Below are 25,299 nucleotides of genomic sequence, written 5' to 3'. Positions count from 1 at the left end.
GATGAACACCAGCTGGTGCTTTGGGAGAGCTTGAGTTGAGCACAAACACCCTGAATCCTGCCAAAGCTGGGTCTAAGGGTTTGACACAGCCTTTAATTGCAAGTATTGACAGGAGGTTACAAGCCCAACACAAGCCCTGGGTCTTGTACTGTGCTGTGAGATGAACACCAGCTGGTGCTTTGGGAGAGCTTGAGTTGAGCACAAACAGCCTGAGTCCTGCCAAAGCTGGGTCTAAGGGTTTAACACAGCCTTTAATTGCAAGTATGGACAGGAGCCCAGTGTGGAGCCCAACACAAGCCCTGGGTCTTGTGCTGTGCTGTGAGATGAACACCAGCTGGTGCTTTGGGAGAGCTTGAGCTGAGCACAAACACCCTGAATCCTGCCAAAGCTGGACCTAAGTTTGACCCAGCCTTTAATTGCAAGTATGGACAGGAGGTGATGAGCCCAGTGTGGAGCCCAACACAAGCCCTGGGTCTTGTGCTGTGCTGTGAGATGAACACCAGCTGGTGCTTTGGGAGAGCTTGAGCTGAGCACAAACACCCTGAATCCTGCCAAAGCTGGGTCTAAGGGTTTGCCAAAGCTGGATCTAACAGCCTTTAATTGCAAGTATGGACAGGAGCCCAGTGTGGAGCCCAACACAAGCCCTGGGTCTTGTGCTGTGCTGTGAGATGAACACCAGCTGGTGCTTTGGGAGAGCTTGAGCTGAGCACAAACACCCTGAATCCTGCCAAAGCTGGGTCTAAGGGTTTGACACAGAGCTGACAGCTGGGAGCTTGTGGCTTTCAGATGGGATCCCTCCACATCCCACACTTACCAAAAGGCAAACATCCCTCTAGGAGTACCCTTAGAACTGTCTCAGCTCTTTAAACCTTCCCTGATGGGATGTTCCCTACCTGCTCCCTGCAGAAGATCCACTTAGTGAGTGTTGGAGAGGGACCAGTTGTCCACGTGCATCCCAGTGACATCAATTTTGGCACCATCCAAGCTCTACAAGATGCTTCCCAAAGGCTCTACCTCTCCAATCAGAGCCTCATCCCTGCACCCTTCAGGGCAGAGATGGTGAGTACCCATGGGGCTGTTTTCCAAGGACAAGGACTGAGCTGGAGCAGCCTGGGACTTGATTTTTAAAGGCAGCATTTCCATGTCACTGCCTGAGAGAGAAAGCAAAGCTCTGTCCCACTGCAGCACGAGGAGCTGGGCTCTGGGGGCAGTTTTAGCTGGGGCAGCCCTCAGTGAAGCAGGTTGCACAGATGGTTGAGCCTGGCTCATCTGGACAAGTTCTCCCTTGATTTGTGGCAGGGGTTTAGCTGAGAGTCATGGGTTTGGAGCTCTGAGCTGGGGGATGCTGTGGCCTTTGCTCCTGCAAGGGCAGGGATTTCCCTCCTGGTTCCTTGTGGCCTCCACCTTGCTTGAGGTGACAGATGAGGGTGAGAGGTGTGCCCTCGAATTGCTGGTGGTGAGGTGAGTTTCAGAGCTACTGGGTGTCAAACCAGTGCATGCAACAAGCTGCAAGGGATGCTCCTCTGCAAGTGATGGTCCTCTTGTGTCAAACAAGCTGCAAGTGATGGTCCTCTTGTGTCAAAACAAGCTGCAAGTGATGCTCCTCTTGTGTCAAACAAGCTGCAAGTGATGCTCCTCTTGTGTCAAACAAGCTGCAAGTGATGCCCCTCTGCAAGTGATGCTCCTCTTGTGTCAAACAAGCTGCAAGTGATGCTCCTCTTGTGTCAAACAAGCTGCAAGTGATGCTCCTCTTGTGTCAAACAAGCTGCAAGTGATGCTCCTCTTGTGTCAAACAAGCTGCAAGTGATGCTCCTCTGCAAGTGATGCTCCTCTTGTGTCAAACAAGCTGCAAGTGATGCTCCTCTTGTATCAAACAAGCTGCAAGTGATGCTCCTCTTGTGTCAAACAAGCTGCAAGTGATGCTCCTCTTGTGTCAAACAAGCTGCAAGTGATGCTCCTCTTGTGTCAAACAAGCTGCAAGTGATGCTCCTCTGCAAGTGATGCTCCTCTTGTGTCAAACAAGCTGCAAGTGATGCTCCTCTTGTGTCAAACAAGCTGCAAGTGATGCTCCTCTGCAAGGTGTCAAACAAGCTGCAAGTGATGCTCCTCTGCAAGTGATGCTCCTCTTGTGTCAAACAAGCTGCAAGTGATGCTCCTCTGCAAGTGATGCTCCTCTTGTGTCAAACAAGCTGCAAGTGATGCTCCTCTTGTATCAAACAAGCTGCAAGTGATGTTCCTCTTGTGTCAAACAAGCTGCAAGTGATGCTCCTCTTGTGTCAAACAAGCTGCAAGTGATGCTCCTCTTGTGTCAAACAAGCTGCAAGTGATGCTCCTCTGCAAGTGATGCTCCTCTTGTGTCAAACAAGCTGCAAGTGATGCTCCTCTTGTGTCAAACAAGCTGCAAGTGATGTTCCTCTTGTGTCAAACAAGCTGCAAGTGATGCTCCTCTGCAAGTGATGCTCCTCTTGTGTCAAACAAGCTGCAAGTGATGCTCCTCTTGTGTCAAACAAGCTGCAAGTGATGCTCCTCTTGTGTCAAACAAGCTGCAAGTGATGCTCCTCTGCAAGTGATGCTCCTCTTGTGTCAAACAAGCTGCAAGTGATGCTCCTCTGCAAGTGATGCTCCTCTTGTGTCAAACAAGCTGCAAGTGATGCTCCTCTGCAAGTGATGCTCCCCTTGTGTCAAACAAGCTGCAAGTGATGCTCCTCTTGTATCAAACAAGCTGCAAGTGATGTTCCTCTTGTGTCAAACAAGCTGCAAGTGATGCTCCTCTTGTGTCAAACAAGCTGCAAGTGATGCTCCTCTGCAAGTGATGCTCCTCTTGTGTCAAACAAGCTGCAAGTGATGATGCTCCTCTAGTGTCAAACAAGCTGCAAGTGATGCTCCTCTGCAAGGTGTCAAACAAGCTGCAAGTGATGCTCCTCTGCAAGTGATGCTCCTCTTGTGTCAAACAAGCTGCAAGTGATGCTCCTCTGCAAGTGATGCTCCTCTTGTGTCAAACAAGCTGCAAGTGATGCTCCTCTGGAGCAGGCTGTTGGCATGGTGGGGCTGCACCAGCTCACCCTGGGAAGTGCAAAGTCTGGCTCCATGGAGACAGCCTCTCCTCATTCCTCAGTTCCTTGGGTACAGTTTGCTGCCTGACCTGTTGCCAAGCTGTGATAGATGGGCTTTGTCAGAGAGCAGACTTGCACATTCCCCTCTGCAGCAGAGCTCTTGGGTGTCCTGTTTGAACCTGCCTCGTGTCAACATGAGTGAGAGGAGGAGTTGTACTTTGCAGATCTAGAGGAGCAATTAGCTGGAGCTGGTTAATTGTGCTGTGCTCCATGCTGGGATGAGCAGAGCTGACCTGGGCTCCATGCAGGGCACAGCCAGCCTAAGGAGTTATTACAACTGGGGCACCTGCCCATGCTGCTGCCCCTCAGTGCTCAGCACATCGCTGCTCCCCTGGCCTCCAGCTGCTCTTCCCCTTGTTAGCAGAGGTGGTTTCTGGGGGGGGTTATTTAAAATGCTGTTTGGCAAGTGCTGCCCCATCCAAGGAGGGTGAGGAGAAGCTCAGGCCATGGCCACTGGGCACGTGTCTTGCAGTTGTGCTTTGTTCTGTCCCTGCTGTAAACATCTCTAGCTGAATCTTCCAAAGCAGAGGGCACCAGGGCACTGGCTGCAGCTGATGACAGTGGGAGCTGACTGTGTGAGTCCTTCAGGCTGTGCTAAGTGCTTCTTGGGGAAGAAGCTTTTGGGGTTTTGATCAAGCAGTTGAGTTGTTCTTCAGGCTGTCAGTAGCATCCCCCATCCTGTGGCTGCTGTGGTGGGATTGCAGCAGTCCTGGCTTTGAGCCTCTCTCAACTTGGCCAGCATTGTGAGGAAGCTGGCAGAGACAAAGCAGCTTTCTTTGTCCCACACTCCAAAAGAGAGACTGGAGGGGGAATCACCTTTTGCTGAGCACCAGCATCCCCTGGGTTGGTCAAAGCAAAGTGCATGTGTTACCAAGGAGAGTAGAATGCAGGTTCTATAAGCTTGTGCATAGTTGCTGTTTGCAGCCACCATAGCTTGGATTTAGGGAAGCTCAGCCTTTGTGGTTTTTAACCCCATGTCTTTAGTCCTTTGTGTCCCTGTAGCTGCAAGAGACCAGGGCTTGTAGCTCCCATCTGCCATTAACATTTGGCTCATCTTACAGGCTGGGAAACGCTCCCGCTGGAGGATTGAACCCAGCCAAGGAGTGATCCCCCCCAGCACTGAGGTGTCTGTGGCTGTCATAGCAAACCTGGATGACACTGAGGAGTTCAAGGACAAGGTGAAGGTGTTGATAGAGAACAGCCTCTCCTACGACATCCCTGTCCAGGCTGTTGGCGTCGGCACCACCATCGTCATCGACAAGCCCTTTGCTCCAGAGCTCAACTTGGGAGCTCACTTCAGGTAGGGTGTTTCTCAGCTCCCCCTTCTCCCAGGGGCTCAGCAAGGAGTTTTGCTGTAGTCCTTTGAGTCCTGGGGGTCCTGGCTCTGGCTGAAGCCACAGGGATTCCTTTAGAAGCATTTGATGGGTGTTTGAAAGCCCTTCGACACCCTCTAAAGCCACCCAAGTGAAAACCAGTTGCTACAATGCCACTGAATTATCCCTGTGGCAAGTAAAGGTTTGGAGGAAAGCAGCAGGATTGGGGCTGGAAAGTGCTACCTGGCAAGAGTTAAACACATTTCCCTGTGCTGTAAGGTTGCTTGCTTTTCCATTCACTGCAGAGCATCATCTTGCAGCCCCAGCAGACCCCAGAGGCAGCTTGTCAGTGACTCCTTGGCTGCACTGATGGTGCTGGTTTGGTTCTCCTCTGTCTGGGAGTCCTGGAGGAGCAGGGGAATTTGTCTTTGCTCTGTGTTCTCCCTCACTTCCCCAGCTCCTCCACAGGGCTGCTCTTCATCAGACATAGCTGCTCTTTCCTCACTTCTCCCACTGCTTTCCTCATCCACTGGGGCAGCAGCTGAGGTGAGGGCAAGTGATGGTGGCTGCAGCAGCAGCTCTGCAAGGGACAGGGGCAGAAATCCCCTGAGGTTGGGCAGAATAAGTTGAGGATGTGAACTAAAAGAGTGCAGCTCAAAGGAGGGGAGGGGAGCTCAAAGGGGGGGGAGCTCAAAGATGCTCAAACTGATCCTAATGCCAGTGTCTGAAACAGAATCACAGCATCACCTCAGTTGGCAAAGACTGAAGTCCAAGCCCTCCCCTCACCCTGCCCAGCCCACCACTAACCCATGGCCCTCAGCACCTCAGCTCCATGGCTTTGCAACAGCTCCAGGGCTTTGCAATAGCTCCCAGATGCAACAGCTCTGCTTCTCTTGCAGCCTGGATCGCTGCTGTCACCACTTCAATGCAACCAACAGAGGACGCCGTGCTCAGCTGCTCTATTGGACCACAGAAGGGTTCAGCCCATTCTGCAGGCAGGATCCTCTCCCACCCAGCACTGGCATCAGGGGCAAAGATTCTACCCAGAGCCCCAAACCTGCCTGCCCTGTCTTTAAGCTTCGACCCCTGAGGATGGAGCTGATGCCAGGCCAGACTATGGAGATGACACTGGAAGGCTTCTCCAGCACTCCCCAGGTGAGGTCCCACACCAGGGCTGAGTCTTCCCCAGCACATCACCCACCGTGTCAGAGCACCCAGCTCAAGCAGAGGCTGTGCATGTGATGTGCAAGACCTCCCTTTCCTGGGGAGGTTTCTTTGGAAACTGGCTCTGTGAGGCCATGGTACATCCTAGGAAGGAGGGATGCCCTAAAGCTAAGCTTGCTGTTTGGGGTTCTCCCATGGATCCTTCCCACAAAGCATCCACAGGAGCATGTGCTGGCACTGCCCCTTCTGTCACCTGTTTCCCTCAGTGTGTTGTTTCACTTGATCAGCTCCCACAGCTTCCCATAAGCATCATCCCTGGCAGTGGCACAAGTCAAGCCACGAATCCTTTGGGGCAGGGATTCTTCCAAGTGGGAGGTGGGAGGTGTTGTGGCTGTTTGGCTGCAGCATGAGCTGGAAAGGAGGCTACAGAGGAGACCAGTGGCTGTGACTTTATGGCTGGTGGAGGGTCTATTGTTGAGTGGCTGCCATCTGCAGTGGGCACCCTGCCAGTGGCTGCTGCATGATGTGTGGCTCTTGCATGCAGGTGGTGAAGGAGAGGCTGCTGTGTCACACCGTGGGGAGGAGCAAGGCATGGAAGCAGCAGGTCATGCAAGTGGATGTCACCTGCCAGTTCATTGTTCCCACTCTGCAGATATCCCCTGGGGAAGTCACTTTCCAGGTGAAGCAGGTGAGTCTCTGGGTTGCCTCCTGGTGCTTCAGAGCATGGCTGATGGCTGCAAGGCTGTGGGGGTGTGTTGGGCAGAGTGAAGTTCAACAGCTTCTCCAAGCCCATGAGGCTCTTGAACTGGAACAAGCTTTGGCCATCAACATTCTTTCACTCCCCTGGGGCTGGGGACAGTGTCACTGGCTCTGTTCAGCCCTTCTTGAGGTGGAGACAGGAGTGGGCTGCTGAGCAGAGGGCACAGGGGCAGATGTGTGGGACCCAGCCAGTCCTTGCACAGCCACTTTGGGGCTGCAGGTGTGGGAGCAGGTTGCTGCAGCTGAGTGATGCTGAAGCCCTTGGTGCTGCTTTCTAACCAGGAAAAGCATCACACAGACAAAGTAAAACCCTCTAGAAGGGCAGAAACTGACCAAAGGAGTAAAACAGAGGCAGATGTGCTTTTGGGGTTGAAAGGTTTGAAGTGCACCAGGAGAGGAGGGAGGTCAGTGGCCACTTCAGGTTTGTCATTTCCTCTTTCTGCAGGAGCCCAGTGGTGACCTCACTCTTCAGCACAAGCCTCTTTCCTTAAAAAACACCTCACCCCTGCCCTTCAGCATCATCCTGGCCTTGGAGCAGCCCTTCTCCATCTGTGATGCTGAGCAGCAGCCCCTCCCTGCAGACATTTGGGTGAGCAGCTGTGGACTTTCCTCTGGTGGGGTCTGAAGAGGGAGCAATGTGGTGGTGTTGGGAAGTCCTTAAGTAAGACAAGTTGGTGCTGTAGAGTCAGCACTAGACTGGCCTGAACTAAATCAGCTTTGAAACATCTGCATTGGGGAGATAGGTCCTGGCTGTAAGAGCTGAGGAGAAGGGAGCAGGCAACTAGGGCTGGGCAAGCCCTGGAGTGAAGGTGTCTCCTGGAAGTGAAGCCCTGGAGTGAAGATGTCTCAAGAGCTCTCTTGGAGGGCAGCTCTGCCTTCAGGAAGGCTGAGGGTGTTCCTCCAGCTGTTCCCTGCCCTGTTGTCAGTGGAAGATGCTCAAGAGCCCTCTTGGAGGGCAGCTCTGCCTTCAGGAAGGCTGAGGATGTTCCTCCAGCTGTTCCCTGCCCTGTTGTCAGTGGAAGATGCTCAAGAGCTCTCTTGGAGGGCAGCTCTGCCTTCAGGAAGGCTGAGGACGTTCCTCCAGCTGTTCCCTGCCCTGTTGTCAATGGAAGATGCTCAAGAGCTGTCTTGGAGGGCAGCTCTGCCTTCAGGACTGCCCTGTAGTGAGTGGAAGATGCTCAAGAGCTCTCTGGAGGGCAGCTCTGCCTTCAGGGAGGCTGAGGACATTCCTCCAGCTGTTCCCTGCCCTGTAGTCAGTGGAAGATGCTCAAGAGCTCTCTTGGAGGGCAGCTCTGCCTTCAGGAAGGCTGAGGATGTTCCCCCAGCTGTTCCCTGCCCTGTTGTCAGTGGAAGATGCTCAGGAGCTCTCTTGGAGGGCAGCTCTGCCTTCAGGAAGGCTGAGGATGTTCCCCCAGCTGTTCCCTGCCCTGTAGCAGTGGAAGATGCTCAAGAGCTCTCTTGGAGGGCAGCTCTGATTCAGGAAGGCTGAGGATATTCCTCCAGCTGTTCCCTGCCCTGTAGCAGTGGAAGATGCTCAAGAGCTCTCTGGAGGGCAGCTCTGCCTTCAGGAAGGCTGAGGACATTCCTCCAGCTGTTCCCTGCCCTGTAGTCAGTGGAAGATGCTCAAGAGCTCTCTTGGAGGGCAGCTCTGCCTTCAGGACTCCGCTGTAGTCAGTGGAAGATGCTCAAGAGCTGTCTTGGAGGGCAGCTCTGCCTTCAGGAAGGCTGAGGATGTTCCTCCAGCTGTTCCCTGCCCTGTAGTCAGTGGAAGATGCTCAAGAGCTCTCTTGGAGGGCAGCTCTGCCTTCAGGAAGGCTGAGGATGTTCCTCCAGCTGTTCCCTGCCCTGTAGTCAGTGGAAGATGCTCAAGAGCTCTCTTGGAGGGCAGCTCTGATTCAGGAAGGCTGAGGATATTCCTCCAGCTGTTCCCTGCCCTGTAGTCAGTGGAAGATGCTCAAGAGCTGTCTTGGAGGGCAGCTCTGCCTTCAGGAAGGCTGAGGATGTTCCTCCAGCTCTTCCCTGCCCTGTAGTCAGTGGAAGATGCTCAAGAGCTGTCTTGGAGGGCAGCTCTGCCTTCAGGAAGCCTGAGGATATTCCCCCAGCTGTTCCCTGCCCTGTAGTCAGTGGAAGATGCTCAAGAGCTCTCTGGAGGGCAGCTCTGCCTTCAGGAAGGCTGAGGATATTCCCCCAGCTGTTCCCTGCCCTGTAGTCAGTGGAAGATGCTCAAGAGCTGTCTTGGAGGGCCTGAGGATATTCCCCCAGCTGTTCCCTGCCCTGTAGTCAGTGGAAGATGCTCAAGAGCTGTCTTGGAGGGCAGCTCTGCCTTCAGGAAGGCTGAGGATGTTCCTCCAGCTGTTCCCTGCCCTGTTGTCAATGGAAGATGCTCAAGAGCTCTCTTGGAGAGCAGCTCTGCCTTCAGGACTGCCCTGTTGTCAGTTCAAGATGCTCAAGAGCCCTCTTGGAGGGCAGCTCTGCCTTCAGGAAGGCTGAGGATGTTCCCCCAGCTGTTCCCTGCCCTGTAGTCAATGGAAGATGCTCAAGAGCTCTCTTGGAGGGCAGCTCTGCCTTCAGGAAGGCTGAGGATGTTCCCCCAGCTGTTCCCTGCCCTGTAGTCAGTGGAAGATGCTCAAGAGCTCTCTTGGAGGGCAGCTCTGCCTTCAGGAAGGCTGAGGATGTTCCTCCAGCTGTTCCCTGCCCTGTAGTCAGTGGAAGATGCTCAAGAGCTCTCTTGGAGGGCAGCTCTGCCTTCAGGAAGGCTGAGGATATTCCTCCAGCTGTTCCCTGCCCTGTTGTCAATGGAAGATGCTCAAGAGCTCTCTTGGAGGGCAGCTCTGCCTTCAGGACTCCCCTGTAGTCAGTGGAAGATGTTCAAGAGCTGTCTTGGAGGGCAGCTCTGCCTTCAGGAAGGCTGAGGATGTTCCCCCAGCTGTTCCCTGCCCTGTTGTCAGTGGAAGATGCTCAAGAGCCCTCTTGGAGGGCAGCTCTGCCTTCAGGACTGCCCTGTAGTCAGTGGAAGATGTCTCAAGAGCTCTCTTGGAGGGCAGCTCTGATTCAGGAAGGCTGAGGGTATTCCCCCAGCTGTTCCCTGCCCTGTAGTCAGTGGAAGATGCTCAAGAGCTGTCTTGGAGGGCAGCTCTGATTCAGGAAGGCTGAGGATCTTCCTCCAGCTGTTCCCTGCCCTGTAGCAGTGGAAGATGCTCAAGAGCTGTCTTGGAGGGCCTGAGGATATTCCCCCAGCTGTTCCCTGCCCTGTAGTCAGTGGAAGATGCTCAAGAGCTCTCTTGGAGGGCAGCTCTGCCTTCAGGAAGGCTGAGGATGTTCCCCCAGCTGTTCCCTGCCCTGTAGCAGTGGAAGATGCTCAAGAGCTGTCTTGGAGGGCAGCTCTGATTCAGGAAGGCTGAGGATGTTCCTCCAGCTGTTCCCTGCCCTGTTGTCAGTGGAAGATGCTCAAGAGCTCTCTTGGAGGGCAGCTCTGATTCAGGAAGGCTGAGGATGTTCCTCCAGCTGTTCCCTGCCCTGTTGTCAGTGGAAGATGCTCAAGAGCTCTCTTGGAGGGCAGCTCTGCCTTCAGGAAGGCTGAGGATGTTCCTCCAGCTGTTCCCTGCCCTGTAGCAGTGGAAGATGCTCAAGAGCTGTCTTGGAGGGCAGCTCTGCCTTCAGGACTGCCCTGTTGTCAATGGAAGATGTCTCAAGAGCCCTCTTGGAGGGCAGCTCTGCCTTCAGGAAGGCTGAGGATGTTCCTCCAGCTGTTCCCTGCCCTGTAGTCAGTGGAAGATGCTCAAGAGCTGTCTTGGAGGGCAGCTCTGCCTTCAGGAAGGCTGAGGATGTTCCTCCAGCTGTTCCCTGCCCTGTAGTCAGTGGAAGATGCTCAAGAGCTCTCTTGGAGGGCAGCTCTGCCTTCAGGAAGGCTGAGGGTGTTCCTCCAGCTGTTCCCAGCCCTGTTGTCAGTGGAAGATGCTCAAGAGCTGTCTTGGAGGGCAGCTCTGCCTTCAGGAAGGCTGAGGATGTTCCTCCAGCTGTTCCCAGCCCTGTTGTCAGTGGAAGATGCTCAAGAGCTGTCTTGGAGGGCAGCTCTGCCTTCAGGAAGGCTGAGGATGTTCCCCCAGCTGTTCCCTGCCCTGTAGTCAGTGGAAGATGCTCAAGAGCTGTCTTGGAGGGCAGCTCTGCCTTCAGGAAGGCTGAGGACATTCCTCCAGCTGTTCCCTGCCCTGTAGTCAGTGGAAGATGCTCAAGAGCCCTCTTGGAGGGCAGCTCTGCCTTCAGGACTGCCCTGTAGTCAGTGGAAGATGCTCAAGAGCTCTCTTGGAGGGCAGCTCTGCCTTCAGGAAGGCTGAGGATGTTCCTCCAGCTGTTCCCTGCCCTGTAGTCAGTGGAAGATGCTCAAGAGCCCTCTTGGAGGGCAGCTCTGCCTTCAGGAAGGCTGAGGATGTTCCTCCAGCTCTTCCCTGCCCTGTAGCAGTGGAAGATGCTCAAGAGCTGTCTTGGAGGGCAGCTCTGCCTTCAGGAAGGCTGAGGATGTTCCTCCAGCTGTTCCCTGCCCTGTAGCAGTGGAAGATGCTCAAGAGCTGTCTTGGAGGGCAGCTCTGCCTTCAGGAAGGCTGAGGATATTCCTCCAGCTGTTCCCTGCCCTGTTGTCAATGGAAGATGCTCAAGAGCCCTCTTGGAGGGCAGCTCTGCCTTCAGGAAGGCTGAGGACATTCCTCCAGCTGTTCCCTGCCCTGTAGCAGTGGAAGATGCTCAAGAGCTGTCTTGGAGGGCCTGAGGATGTTCCTCCAGCTGTTCCCTGCCCTGTAGTCAGTGGAAGATGCTCAAGAGCTCTCTTGGAGGGCAGCTCTGATTCAGGAAGGCTGAGGATGTTCCTCCAGCTGTTCCCTGCCCTGTAGTCAGTGGAAGATGCTCAAGAGCTGTCTTGGAGGGCAGCTCTGCCTTCAGGAAGGCTGAGGATGTTCCTCCAGCTGTTCCCTGCCCTGTAGCAGTGGAAGATGCTCAAGAGCTGTCTTGGAGGGCAGCTCTGTCTTCAGGAAGGCTGAGGATGTTCCTCCAGCTGTTCCCTGCCCTGTTGTCAATGGAAGATGCTCAAGAGCTGTCTTGGAGGGCCTGAGGATATTCCTCCAGCTGTTCCCTGCCCTGTTGTCAATGGAAGATGCTCAAGAGCTCTCTTGGAGGGCAGCTCTGCCTTCAGGACTCCCCTGTAGTCAGTGGAAGATGCTCAAGAGCTCTCTTGGAGGGCAGCTCTGCCTTCAGGAAGGCTGAGGATGTTCCCCCAGCTGTTCCCTGCCCTGTTGTCAGTGGAAGATGCTCAAGAGCCCTCTTGGAGGGCAGCTCTGCCTTCAGGACTGCCCTGTAGTCAGTGGAAGATGTCTCAAGAGCTGTCTTGGAGGGCAGCTCTGCCTCAGGAAGGCTGAGGGTATTCCCCCAGCTGTTCCCTGCCCTGTAGTCAGTGGAAGATGCTCAAGAGCTCTCTTGGAGGGCAGCTCTGCCTTCAGGAAGGCTGAGGATGTTCCTCCAGCTGTTCCCTGCCCTGTAGTCAGTGGAAGATGCTCAAGAGCTCTCTTGGAGGGCAGCTCTGCCTTCAGGAAGGCTGAGGATACTCCCCCAGCTCTTCCCTGCCCTGTTTGGACGTGGGATTGGAGGTGGACTCTGCTGGGCACGTGCTGTGGTGGGTGATGAGCACCTGCAAGGCTGAGGCTGCAGTGCCATGCCACTTGTGCCCTGAGGATGAAGGGTTCCTGCAGAGCCTGTGCCAGAGCACTGATGTGCCAGAGCACTGATGTGCCAGAGCACTGATGTGCCTGTGTGTTCAGCACATGGTCTCTGCAAGTCCAGAGTTCACCAGGACAGCTCTTGTGTCCCTCTTGTGCTGGCACAGACACAGAAGCATGAGGCTGAGGGAGTCTGAGGCAGGAGGGTGGTGCTCACAGTCAAGGCACTGGGGTCACACTTGCACATTCTTCATGCCCTCAGCCCTTGTGGCTTGTCCCACTGATGATTAGTGAGAGTGTAATGCATCCCACTCTGCATCTCCTTCCAGCCCACGAAGCTGGAGGTAGGGCAGGAGCTTCATCTCTCCATCGCCTTTAATCCTGCTTATGAAGAGGGTTTGCAGAGCCGGGTAGCAAAGAAGACCCTGAGCATCCAATTCCTGGAGCATCCTCACGTGGAGCAGGTCAGAGTGAGGGGAGAAGTCTGCTTCCCAAACCTCCACATCCAGAGCAAGGCTGTGGACTTTGGCTGCATCCTCAACCACACTCAAGCCGTGCATCACATCACCATGACCAACTGCAGCCAGCTGCCTGCCCACTACCACTGGGGCTTCCTGGTGGGCAGCCACGGGCACCAGATGAGGTAGGTGCCCCTCTGCTTCAAGCTCTTCTTCCTCATGTCCTGGTTGTACTTTGCAAAGCCTGAGGCTGTTGTTGTCAGCTTTTCCCCCTGTGGAGATGCCACCTACCAGTCGTGGTCAGGCTGGATGCGCCAGGGAAGAGGTGATCTCCCCCCAGTGTGACACTGGGAAGGGGAACAACCCTCTCCAGTTGGCATGAATCTGTGTGAGACACTGCCAGCACCTCTCACACAGCCCATCAGGTTTTGAGGGGAAAAGTGACATATTGAGGCAAAAAAAGTCAAGTTTTGAGGGAGAAAGTGGGGTTTTGGTGTGGTTTTGAGGGGAAAAGTGCCGTTTTGAGGCAAAAAAAGTCAAGTTTGGAGGGAGAAAGTGGGGTTTTGGTGTGGTTTTGAGGAGAAAAGTGACGTTTTGAGGCAAAAAAAGTCAAGTTTGGAGGGAGAAAGTGGAATTTTGGTGTGGTTTTGAGGGAAAAAAAGTGCAATTTGGGGGAGAAAGTTGGGTTTTGGTGTGGTTTTGAGGGGAAAAGTGACATTTTGAGGCAAAAAAAGTCAAGTTTTGAGGGAGAAAGTGGGGTTTTGGTGGGGTTTTGAGGGAAAAAAGTGCAATTTGGGGGAGAAAGTTGGGTTTTGATGGGGTTTTGAGGGAAGAAAAGTGCAATTTGGAGGAGAAAGTTGGGTTTTGATGGGGTTTTGGGGGAAGAAAAGTGCAATTTGGGGGAGAAAGTGGGGTTTTGGTGTGGTTTTGAGGGGAAAAGTGCCGTTTTGAGGCAAAAAAAGTCAAGTTTGGAGGGAGAAAGTGGGGTTTTGGTGTGGTTTTGAGGGGAAAAGTGCCGTTTTGAGGCAAAAAAAGTCAAGTTTGGAGGGAGAAAGTGGGGTTTTGGTGTGGTTTTGAGGGGGAAAGTGGAGTTTTGAGGCAAAAAAAGTCAAGTTTTGAGGGAGAAAGTGGGGTTTTGGTGTGGTTTTGAGGGGAAAAGTGCCATTTTGAGGCAAAAAAAGTCAAGTTTTGAGGGAGAAAGTGGGGTTTTGGTGTGGTTTTGAGGGGAAAAGTGCCGTTTTGAGGCAAAAAAAGTCAAGTTTGGAGGGAGAAAGTGGGGTTTTGGTGTGGTTTTGAGGGGAAAAGTGCCGTTTTGAGGCAAAAAAAGTCAAGTTTTGAGGGAGAAAGTGGGGTTTTGGTGGGGTTTTGAGGAGAAAAGTGACGTTTTGAGGCAAAAAAAGTCAAGTTTTGAGGGAGAAAGTGGGGTTTTGGTGGGGTTTTGAGGAGAAAAGTGCCGTTTTGAGGCAAAAAAAGTCAAGTTTGGAGGGAGAAAGTGGGGTTTTGGTGTGGTTTTGAGGGGGAAAGTGGAGTTTTGAGGCAAAAAAAGTCAAGTTTTGAGGGAGAAAGTGGGGTTTTGGTGTGGTTTTGAGGGGAAAAGTGCCATTTTGAGGCAAAAAAAGTCAAGTTTTGAGGGAGAAAGTGGGGTTTTGGTGTGGTTTTGAGGGGAAAAGTGCCGTTTTGAGGCAAAAAAAGTCAAGTTTGGAGGGAGAAAGTGGGGTTTTGGTGTGGTTTTGAGGGGAAAAGTGCCGTTTTGAGGCAAAAAAAGTCAAGTTTTGAGGGAGAAAGTGGGGTTTTGGTGGGGTTTTGAGGAGAAAAGTGACGTTTTGAGGCAAAAAAAGTCAAGTTTTGAGGGAGAAAGTGGGGTTTTGGTGGGGTTTTGAGGAGAAAAGTGACGTTTTGAGGCAAAAAAAGTCAAGTTTTGAGGGAGAAAGTGGGGTTTTGGTGTGGTTTTGAGGGGAAAAGTGCCATTTTGAGGCAAAAAAAGTCAAGTTTGGAGGGAGAAAGTGGGGTTTTGGTGTGGTTTTGAGGGGAAAAGTGCCGTTTTGAGGCAAAAAAAGTCAAGTTTGGAGGGAGAAAGTGGGGTTTTGGTGTGGTTTTGAGGAGAAAAGTGACGTTTTGAGGCAAAAAAGTCAAGTTTGGAGGGAGAAAGTGGGGTTTTGGTGTGGTTTTGAGGGGAAAAGTGACGTTTTGAGGCAAAAAAAGTCAAGTTTTGAGGGAGAAAGTTGGGTTTTGGTGTGGTTTTGAGGGAAAAAAAGTGCAATTTGGGGGAGAAAGTGGGGTTTTGGTGTGGTTTTGAGGGAAAAAAGTGCAATTTGGGGGAGAAAGTTGGGTTTTGGTGGGGTTTTGAGGGAAAAAAGTGCAATTTGGGGGAGAAAGTGGGGTTTTGGTGTGGTTTTGAGGGAAAAAAGTGCAATTTGGGGGAGAAAGTTGGGTTTTGGTGGGGTTTTGAGGGAAAAAAGTGCAATTTGGGGGAGAAAGTTGGGTTTTGGTGTGGTTTTGAGGGAAAAAAGTGCAATTTGGGGGAGAAAGTTGGGTTTTGGTGGGGTTTTGAGGGAAAAAAGTTCAATTTGGGGGAGAAAGTGGGGTTTTGGTGTGGTTTTGAGGGGAAAAGTGACATTTTGAGGCAAAAAAAGTCAAGTTTTGAGGGAGAAAGTGGGGTTTTGGTGTGGTTTTGAGGGAAAAAAGTGACATTTTGAGGCAAAAAAAGTCAAGTTTGGAGGGAGAAAGTGGGGTTTTGGTGTGGTTTTGAGGGGAAAAGTGCCGTTTTGAGGCAAAAAAAGTCAAGTTTTGAGGGAGAAAGTGGGGTTTTGGTGTGGTTTTGAGGGGAAAAGTGCCATTTTGAGGCAAAAAAAGTCAAGTTTTGAGGGAGAAAGTGGGGTTTTGGTGTGGTTTTGAGGGAAAAAAGTGACATTTTGAGGCAAAAAAAGTCAAGTTTTGAGGGAGAAAGTTGGGTTTTGGTGTGGTTTTGAGGGGAAAAGTGATGTTTTGAGGCAAAAAAAGTCAAGTTTTGAGGGAGAAAGTGGGGTTTTGGTGTGGTTTTGAGGGGAAAAGTGCCGTTTTGAGGCAAAAAAAGTCAAGTTTTGAGGGAGAAAGTGGGGTTTTGGTGTGGTTTTGAGGGGAAAAGTGACATTTTGAGGCAAAAAAAGTCAAGTTTTGAGGGAGAAAGTGGGGTTTTGGTGTGGTTTTGAGGGGAAAAGTGACGTTTTGAGGCAAAAAAAGTCAAGTTTGGAGAGAGAAAGTGGGGTTTTGGTGTGGTTTTGAGGGGAAAAAAGTGCAATTTGGGGGAGAAAGTTGGGTTTTGGTGTGGTTTTGAGGGGGAAAGTGACGTTTTGAGGCAAAAAAAGTCAAGTTTTGAGGGAGAAAGTGGGGTTTTGGTGGGGTTTTGAGGGAAGAAAAGTGCAATTTGGGGGAGAAAGTTGGGTTTTGGTGGGTTTTTGAGGGAGAAAGTGACATTTTGAGGAAAAAAAAGTCAAGTTTTGAGGGAGAAAGTGGGGTTTTGGTGTGGTTTTGAGGCAAAAAAGTGCAATTTGGGGGAGAAAGTGGGGTTTTGGTGTGGTTTTGAGGGGGAAAGTGCCGTTTTGAGGCAAAAAAAGTCAAGTTTGGAGGGAGAAAGTGGGGTTTTGGTGGGGTTTTGAGGCAAAAAAAGTCAAGTTTGGAGGGAGAAAGTTGGGTTTTGGTGGGGTTTTGAGGGAAAAAAAGTGCAATTTGGGGGAGAAAGTTGGGTTTTGGTGTGGTTTTGAGGGGGAAAGTGACGTTTTGAGGCAAAAAAAGTCAAGTTTTGAGGGAGAAAGTGGGGTTTTGGTGGGGTTTTGAGGGAAGAAAAGTGCAATTTGGGGGAGAAAGTTGGGTTTTGGTGGGGTTTTGAGGGAAAAAAGTGCAATTTGGGGGAGAAAGTGGGGTTTTGGTGTGGTTTTGAGGGAAAAAAGTGCAATTTGGGGGAGAAAGTTGGGTTTTGGTGGGGTTTTGAGGGAAAAATTGCAATTTGGGGGAGAAAGTTGGGTTTTGGTGTGGTTTTGAGGGAAAAAAGTGCAATTTGGGGGAGAAAGTTGGGTTTTGGTGGGGTTTTGAGGGAAAAAAGTTCAATTTGGGGGAGAAAGTGGGGTTTTGGTGTGGTTTTGAGGGGAAAAGTGACATTTTGAGGCAAAAAAAGTCAAGTTTTGAGGGAGAAAGTGGGGTTTTGGTGTGGTTTTGAGGGAAAAAAGTGACATTTTGAGGCAAAAAAAGTCAAGTTTGGAGGGAGAAAGTGGGGTTTTGGTGTGGTTTTGAGGGGAAAAGTGCCGTTTTGAGGCAAAAAAAGTCAAGTTTTGAGGGAGAAAGTGGGGTTTTGGTGTGGTTTTGAGGGGAAAAGTGCCATTTTGAGGCAAAAAAAGTCAAGTTTTGAGGGAGAAAGTGGGGTTTTGGTGTGGTTTTGAGGGAAAAAAGTGACATTTTGAGGCAAAAAAAGTCAAGTTTGGAGGGAGAAAGTTGGGTTTTGGTGTGGTTTTGAGGGGAAAAGTGCCGTTTTGAGGCAAAAAAAGTCAAGTTTTGAGGGAGAAAGTGGGGTTTTGGTGTGGTTTTGAGGGGAAAAGTGACATTTTGAGGCAAAAAAAGTCAAGTTTTGAGGGAGAAAGTGGGGTTTTGGTGTGGTTTTGAGGGGAAAAGTGACGTTTTGAGGCAAAAAAAGTCAAGTTTGGAGAGAGAAAGTGGGGTTTTGGTGTGGTTTTGAGGGGAAAAAAGTGCAATTTGGGGGAGAAAGTTGGGTTTTGGTGTGGTTTTGAGGGGGAAAGTGACGTTTTGAGGCAAAAAAAGTCAAGTTTTGAGGGAGAAAGTGGGGTTTTGGTGGGGTTTTGAGGGAAGAAAAGTGCAATTTGGGGGAGAAAGTTGGGTTTTGGTGGGTTTTTGAGGGAGAAAGTGACATTTTGAGGAAAAAAAAGTCAAGTTTTGAGGGAGAAAGTGGGGTTTTGGTGTGGTTTTGAGGCAAAAAAGTGCAATTTGGGGGAGAAAGTGGGGTTTTGGTGTGGTTTTGAGGGGGAAAGTGCCGTTTTGAGGCAAAAAAAGTCAAGTTTGGAGGGAGAAAGTGGGGTTTTGGTGGGGTTTTGAGGCAAAAAAAGTCAAGTTTGGAGGGAGAAAGTTGGGTTTTGGTGGGGTTTTGAGGGAAAAAAAGTGCAATTTGGGGGAGAAAGTTGGGTTTTGGTGTGGTTTTGAGGGGAAAAGTGACATTTTGAGGCAAAAAAAGTCAAGTTTTGAGGGAGAAAGTGGGGTTTTGGTGGGGTTTTGAGGGGAAAAGTGACATTTTGAGGCAAAAAAAGTGAAGTTTTGAGGGAGAAAGTGGGGTTTTGGTGTGGTTTTGAGGGGGAAAGTGGAGTTTTGAGGCAAAAAAAGTCAAGTTTTGAGGGAGAAAGTGGGGTTTTGGTGGGGTTTTGAGGGGAAAAGTGCCATTTTGAGGCAAAAAAAGTCAAGTTTGGAGGGAGAAAGTGGGGTTTTGGTGTGGTTTTGAGGGGAAAAGTGCCATTTTGAGGCAAAACAAGTCAAGTTTGGAGGGAGAAAGTTGGGTTTTGGTGTGGTTTTGAGGGGAAAAGTGCCATTTTGAGGCAAAAAAAGTCAAGTTTGGAGGGAGAAAGTGGGGTTTTGGTGTGGTTTTGAGGGGAAAAGTGCCGTTTGGAGGGAGAAAAAGTCAAGTTTTGAGGGAGAAAGTGGGGTTTTGGTGTGGTTTTGAGGGGAAAAGTGCCGTTTTGAGGCAAAAAAAGTCAAGTTTTGAGGGAGAAAGTGGGGTTTTGGTGTGGTTTTGAGGGGAAAAGTGCCGTTTTGAGGCAAAAAAAGTCAAGTTTGGAGGGAGAAAGTGGGGTTTTGGTGGGGTTTTGAGGGGGAAAGTGGAGTTTTGAGGCAAAAAAAGTCAAGTTTTGAGGGAGAAAGTGGGGTTTTGGTGTGGTTTTGAGGGGAAAAGTGACGTTTTGAGGCAAAAAAAGTCAAGTTTTGAGGGAGAAAGTGGGGTTTTGGTGTGGTTTTGAGGGAAAAAAGTGCAATTTGGGGGAGAAAGTGGGGTTTTGGTGTGGTTTTGAGGGGAAAAGTGCCATTTTGAGGCAAAAAAAGTCAAGTTTTGAGGGAGAAAGTGGGGTTTTGGTGGGGTTTTGAGGGGAAAAGTGACGTTTTGAGGCAAAAAAAGTCAAGTTTTGAGGGAGAAAGTTGGGTTTTGGTGGGGTTTTGAGGGGAAAAGTGCCATTTTGAGGCAAAAAAAGTCAAGTTTTGAGGGAGAAAGTGGGGTTTTGGTGTGGTTTTGAGGGGAAAAGTGCCGTTTTGAGGCAAAAAAAGTCAAGTTTTGAGGGAGAAAGTGGGGTTTTGGTGTGGTTTTGAGGGGGAAAGTGGAGTTTTGAGGCAAAAAAAGTCAAGTTTTGAGGGAGAAAGTGGGGTTTTGGTGTGGTTTTGAGGGGAAAAGTGCCGTTTTGAGGCAAAAAAAGTCAAGTTTTGAGGGAGAAAGTGGGGTTTTGGTGTGGTTTTGAGGGGAAAAGTGACGTTTTGAGACAAAAATAGTCAAGTTTTGAGGGAGAAAGTGGGGTTTTGGTGTGGTTTTGAGGGGGAAAGTGGAGTTTTGAGGCAAAAAAAGTCAAGTTTTGAGGGAGAAAGTGGGGTTTTGGTGTGGTTTTGAGGGGAAAAGTGACGTTTTGAGGCAAAAAAAGTCAAGTTTTGAGGGAGAAAGTGGGGTTTTGGTGTGGTTTTGAGGGGAAAAGTGCCATTTTGAGGCAAAAAAAGTCAAGTTTGGAGGGAGAAAGTGGGGTTTTGGTGTGGTTTTGAGGGGAGAAGTGACGTTTTGAGGCAAAAAAAGTCAAGTTTGGAGGGAGAAAGTGGGGTTTTGGTGTGGTTTTGAGGGAAAAAAGTGCAATTTGGGGGAGAAAGTGGGGTTTTGGTGTGGTTTTGAGGGGAAAAGTGCCATTTTGAGGCAAAAAAAGTCAAGTTTTGAGGGAGAAAGTGGGGTTTTGGTGGGGTTTTGAGGGGAAAAGTGACGTTTTGAGGCAAAAAAAGTCAAGTTTTGAGGGAGAAAGTTGGGTTTTGGTGGGGTTTTGAGGGGAAAAGTGCCATTTTGAGGCAAAAAAAGTCAAGTTTTGAGGGAGAAAGTGGGGTTTTGGTGTGGTTTTGAGGGGAAAAGTGCCGTTTTGAGGCAAAAAAAGTCAAGTTTTGAGGGAGAAAGTGGGGTTTTGGTGTGGTTTTGAGGGGGAAAGTGGAGTTTTGAGGCAAAAAAAGTCAAGTTTTGAGGGAGAAAGTGGGGTTTTGGTGTGGTTTTGAGGGGAAAAGTGCCGTTTTGAGGCAAAAAAAGTCAAGTTTTGAGGGAGAAAGTGGGGTTTTGGTGTGGTTTTGAGGGGAAAAGTGACGTTTTGAGACAAAAATAGTCAAGTTTTGAGGGAGAAAGTGGGGTTTTGGTGTGGTTTTGAGGGGGAAAGTGGAGTTTTGAGGCAAAAAAAGTCAAGTTTTGAGGGAGAAAGTGGGGTTTTGGTGTGGTTTTGAGGGGAAAAGTGACGTTTTGAGGCAAAAAAAGTCAAGTTTTGAGGGAGAAAGTGGGGTTTTGGTGTGGTTTTGAGGGGAAAAGTGCCATTTTGAGGCAAAAAAAGTCAAGTTTGGAGGGAGAAAGTGGGGTTTTGGTGTGGTTTTGAGGGGAAAAGTGACGTTTTGAGGCAAAAAAAGTCAAGTTTTGAGGGAGAAAGTGGGGTTTTGGTGTGGTTTTGAGGGGGAAAGTGGAGTTTTGAGGCAAAAAAAGTCAAGTTTTGAGGGAGAAAGTGGGGTTTTGGTGTGGTTTTGAGGGAAAAAAGTCAAGTTTTGAGGGAGAAAGTGGGGTTTTGGTGTGGTTTTGAGGGGAAAAGTGCCATTTTGAGGCAAAAAAAGTCAAGTTTTGAGGGAGAAAGTGGGGTTTTGGTGGGGTTTTGAGGGGAAAAGTGACATTTTGAGGCAAAATAGTCAAGTTTTGAGGGAGAAAGTGGGGTTTTGGTGTGGTTTTGAGGGGAAAAGTGCCGTTTTGAGGCAAAAAAAGTCAAGTTTTGAGGGAGAAAGTGGGGTTTTGGTGTGGTTTTGAGGGGGAAAGTGGAGTTTTGAGGCAAAAAAAGTCAAGTTTTGAGGGAGAAAGTGGGGTTTTGGTGTGGTTTTGAGGGGAAAAGTGCCGTTTTGAGGCAAAAAAAGTCAAGTTTTGAGGGAGAAAGTGGGGTTTTGGTGTGGTTTTGAGGGGAAAAGTGACGTTTTGAGACAAAAATAGTCAAGTTTTGAGGGAGAAAGTGGGGTTTTGGTGTGGTTTTGAGGGGGAAAGTGGAGTTTTGAGGCAAAAAAAGTCAAGTTTTGAGGGAGAAAGTGGGGTTTTGGTGTGGTTTTGAGGGGAAAAGTGACGTTTTGAGGCAAAAAAAGTCAAGTTTTGAGGGAGAAAGTGGGGTTTTGGTGTGGTTTTGAGGGGAAAAGTGCCATTTTGAGGCAAAAAAAGTCAAGTTTGGAGGGAGAAAGTGGGGTTTTGGTGTGGTTTTGAGGGGAGAAGTGACGTTTTGAGGCAAAAAAAGTCAAGTTTGGAGGGAGAAAGTGGGGTTTTGGTGTGGTTTTGAGGGAAAAAAGTGCAATTTGGGGGAGAAAGTGGGGTTTTGGTGTGGTTTTGAGGGGAAAAGTGCCATTTTGAGGCAAAAAAAGTCAAGTTTTGAGGGAGAAAGTGGGGTTTTGGTGGGGTTTTGAGGGGAAAAGTGACGTTTTGAGGCAAAAAAAGTCAAGTTTTGAGGGAGAAAGTTGGGTTTTGGTGGGGTTTTGAGGGGAAAAGTGCCATTTTGAGGCAAAAAAAGTCAAGTTTTGAGGGAGAAAGTGGGGTTTTGGTGTGGTTTTGAGGGGAAAAGTGCCGTTTTGAGGCAAAAAAAGTCAAGTTTTGAGGGAGAAAGTGGGGTTTTGGTGTGGTTTTGAGGGGGAAAGTGGAGTTTTGAGGCAAAAAAAGTCAAGTTTTGAGGGAGAAAGTGGGGTTTTGGTGTGGTTTTGAGGGGAAAAGTGCCGTTTTGAGGCAAAAAAAGTCAAGTTTTGAGGGAGAAAGTGGGGTTTTGGTGTGGTTTTGAGGGGAAAAGTGACGTTTTGAGACAAAAATAGTCAAGTTTTGAGGGAGAAAGTGGGGTTTTGGTGTGGTTTTGAGGGGGAAAGTGGAGTTTTGAGGCAAAAAAAGTCAAGTTTTGAGGGAGAAAGTGGGGTTTTGGTGTGGTTTTGAGGGGAAAAGTGACGTTTTGAGGCAAAAAAAGTCAAGTTTTGAGGGAGAAAGTGGGGTTTTGGTGTGGTTTTGAGGGGAAAAGTGCCATTTTGAGGCAAAAAAAGTCAAGTTTGGAGGGAGAAAGTGGGGTTTTGGTGTGGTTTTGAGGGGAAAAGTGACGTTTTGAGGCAAAAAAAGTCAAGTTTTGAGGGAGAAAGTGGGGTTTTGGTGTGGTTTTGAGGGGGAAAGTGGAGTTTTGAGGCAAAAAAAGTCAAGTTTTGAGGGAGAAAGTGGGGTTTTGGTGTGGTTTTGAGGGAAAAAAGTCAAGTTTTGAGGGAGAAAGTGGGGTTTTGGTGTGGTTTTGAGGGGAAAAGTGCCATTTTGAGGCAAAAAAAGTCAAGTTTTGAGGGAGAAAGTGGGGTTTTGGTGGGGTTTTGAGGGGAAAAGTGACATTTTGAGGCAAAATAGTCAAGTTTTGAGGGAGAAAGTGGGGTTTTGGTGTGGTTTTGAGGGAAAAAGTGCCATTTTGAGGCAAAAAAAGTCAAGTTTTGAGGGAGAAAGTGGGGTTTTGGTGTGGTTTTGAGGTGAAAAGTTACATTTTGAGGCAAAAAAAGTCAAGTTTTGGGGGAGAAAGTGGGGTTTTGGTGTGGTTTTGAGGGGAAAAGTGACGTTTTGAGGCAAAAAAAGTCAAGTTTTGAGGGAGAAAGTGGGGTTTTGGTGTGGTTTTGAGGGGAAAAGTGCCATTTTGAGGCAAAAAAAGTCAAGTTTTGAGGGAGAAAGTGGGGTTTTGGTGGGGTTTTGAGGGGAAAAAAGTGCAATTTGGGGGAGAAAGTTGGGTTTTGCTGGGGTTTTGAGGGGAAAAGTGACATTTTGAGGCAAAAAAAGTCAAGTTTTGAGGGAGAAAGTGGGGTTTTGGTGGGATTTTGAGGGGAAAAAAGTGCAATTTGGGGGAGAAAGTTGGGTTTTGATGGGGTTTTGAGGGAAGAAAAGTGCAATTTGGGGGAGAAAGTTGGGTTTTGGTGGGGTTTTGAGGGAAGAAAAGTGCAATTTGGGGGAGAAAGTTGGGTTTTGATGGGGTTTTGAGGGAAGAAAAGTGCAATTTGGGGGAGAAAGTTGGGTTTTGGTGTGGTTTTGAGGGGAAAAGTGCCATTTTGAGGCAAAAAAAGTCAAGTTTTGAGGGAGAAAGTGGGGTTTTGGTGTGGTTTTGAGGGAAGAAAAGTGCAATTTGGGGGAGAAAGTTGGGTTTTGGTGTGGTTTTGAGGGGAAAAGTGGAGTTTTGAGGCAAAAAAAGTCAAGTTTTGAGGGAGAAAGTGGGGTTTTGGTGTGGTTTTGAGAGGAAAAGTGCCGTTTTGAGGCAAAAAAAGTCAAGTTTGGAGGGAGAAAGTGGGGTTTTGGTGTGGTTTTGAGGGGAAAAGTGGAGTTTTGAGGCAAAAAAGTCAAGTTTTGAGGGAGAAAGTGGGGTTTTGGTGTGGTTTTGAGAGGAAGAGTGCCGTTTTGAGGCAAAAAAAGTCAAGTTTGGAGGGAGAAAGTGGGGTTTTGGTGGGGTTTTGAGGGAAAAAAAGTGCAATTTGGGGGAGAAAGTTGGGTTTTGGTGTGGTTTTGAGGGGGAAAGTGACGTTTTGAGGCAAAAAAAGTCAAGTTTGGAGGGAGAAAGTGGGGTTTTGGTGTGGTTTTGAGGGGAAAAGTGCCATTTTGAGGCAAAAAAAGTCAAGTTTTGAGGGAGAAAGTGGGGTTTTGGTGTGGTTTTGAGGGGAAAAGTGACATTTTGAGGCAAAAAAAGTCAAGTTTTGAGGGAGAAAGTGGGGTTTTGGTGTGGTTTTGAGGGGAAAAGTGACGTTTTGAGGCAAAAAAAGTCAAGTTTTGAGGGAGAAAGTGGGGTTTTGGTGTGGTTTTGAGGGGTAAAGTGATGTTTTGAGGCAAAAAAGTGAAGTTTTGAGGGAGAAAGTGGGGCTTTGGTGTGGTTTTGAGGGGAAAAGTGCCGTTTTGAGGCAAAAAAAGTCAAGTTTTGAGGGAGAAAGTGGGGTTTTGGTGGGGTTTTGAGGGAAAAAAAGTGCAATTTGGGGGAGAAAGTTGGGTTTTCGTGTGGTTTTGAGGGGAAAAGTGCCATTTTGAGGCAAAAAAAGTCAAGTTTTGAGGGAGAAAGTGGGGTTTTGGTGTGGTTTTGAGGGGAAAAGTGCCGTTTTGAGGCAAAAAAAGTCAAGTTTTGAGGGAGAAAGTGGGGTTTTGGTGGGGTTTTGAGGCAAAAAAAGTCAAGTTTGGAGGGAGAAAGTGGGGTTTTGGTGGGGTTTTGAGGGAAAAAAAGTGCAATTTGGGGGAGAAAGTTGGGTTTTGGTGTGGTTTTGAGGGGAAAAGTGACATTTTGAGGCAAAAAAAGTCAAGTTTTGAGGGAGAAAGTGGGGTTTTGGTGTGGTTTTGAGGGAAGAAAAGTGCAATTTGGGGGAGAAAGTTGGGTTTTGATGGGGTTTTGGGGGAAGAAAAGTGCAATTTGGGGGAGAAAGTGGGGTTTTGGTGTGGTTTTGAGGGGGAAAGTGACGTTTTGAGGCAAAAAAAGTCAAGTTTGGAGGGAGAAAGTGGGGTTTTGGTGTGGTTTTGAGGGGAAAAGTGACATTTTGAGGCAAAAAAAGTGCAATTTGGGGGAGAAAGTTGGGTTTTGATGGGGTTTTGAGGGAAGAAAAGTGCAATTTGGGGGAGAAAGTTGGGTTTTGATGGGGTTTTGAGGGAAGAAAAGTGCAATTTGGGGGAGAAAGTTGGGTTTTGATGGGGTTTTGAGGGAAGAAAAGTGCAATTTGGGGGAGAAAGTTGGGTTTTGATGGGGTTTTGAGGGAAGAAAAGTGCAATTTGGAGGGAGAAAGTGGGGTTTTGGTGTGGTTTTGAGGGGAAAAGTGCCATTTTGAGGCAAAAAAAGTCAAGTTTTGAGGGAGAAAGTGGGGTTTTGGTGGGGTTTTGAGGGGAAAAAAGTGCAATTTGGGGGAGAAAGTTGGGTTTTGCTGGGGTTTTGAGGGGAAAAGTGACATTTTGAGGCAAAAAAAGTCAAGTTTTGAGGGAGAAAGTGGGGTTTTGGTGTGGTTTTGAGGGGAAAAGTGCCGTTTTGAGGCAAAAAAAGTCAAGTTTTGAGGGAGAAAGTGGGGTTTTGGTGTGGTTTTGAGGGGGAAAGTGGAGTTTTGAGGCAAAAAAAGTCAAGTTTTGAGGGAGAAAGTGGGGTTTTGGTGTGGTTTTGAGGGGAAAAGTGCCGTTTTGAGGCAAAAAAAGTCAAGTTTTGAGGGAGAAAGTGGGGTTTTGGTGTGGTTTTGAGGGGAAAAGTGACGTTTTGAGACAAAAATAGTCAAGTTTTGAGGGAGAAAGTGGGGTTTTGGTGTGGTTTTGAGGGGGAAAGTGGAGTTTTGAGGCAAAAAAAGTCAAGTTTTGAGGGAGAAAGTGGGGTTTTGGTGTGGTTTTGAGGGGAAAAGTGACGTTTTGAGGCAAAAAAAGTCAAGTTTTGAGGGAGAAAGTGGGGTTTTGGTGTGGTTTTGAGGGGAAAAGTGCCATTTTGAGGCAAAAAAAGTCAAGTTTGGAGGGAGAAAGTGGGGTTTTGGTGTGGTTTTGAGGGGAAAAGTGACGTTTTGAGGCAAAAAAAGTCAAGTTTTGAGG

General features: G+C 49.1%; 1 protein-coding gene across 1 annotated transcript in view; it reads left to right on the top strand.

The window, feature by feature from the left end:
- Window positions 1-25,299, top strand: part of LOC133629375 (hydrocephalus-inducing protein homolog) — a 115,124-nt gene that overhangs the window by 43,387 nt on the left and 46,438 nt on the right. The window contains exons 16-21 of the mRNA XM_062020030.1: window positions 907-1,059; window positions 4,175-4,413; window positions 5,326-5,581; window positions 6,135-6,278; window positions 6,795-6,938; window positions 12,381-12,694. Coding sequence (XP_061876014.1) covers window positions 907-1,059; window positions 4,175-4,413; window positions 5,326-5,581; window positions 6,135-6,278; window positions 6,795-6,938; window positions 12,381-12,694 — 1,250 coding nt within the window. The remainder of the gene's footprint in view (window positions 1-906; window positions 1,060-4,174; window positions 4,414-5,325; window positions 5,582-6,134; window positions 6,279-6,794; window positions 6,939-12,380; window positions 12,695-25,299) is intronic.

The sequence above is a fragment of the Colius striatus genome, unplaced genomic scaffold (genome assembly GCF_028858725.1).
Source record: "Colius striatus isolate bColStr4 unplaced genomic scaffold, bColStr4.1.hap1 scaffold_40, whole genome shotgun sequence".
Taxonomy (NCBI): Eukaryota; Metazoa; Chordata; class Aves; order Coliiformes; family Coliidae; genus Colius; species Colius striatus.
Note: the sequence above shows the minus strand (reverse complement) of the source record. Positions and strands in the feature narration are given on the sequence as shown.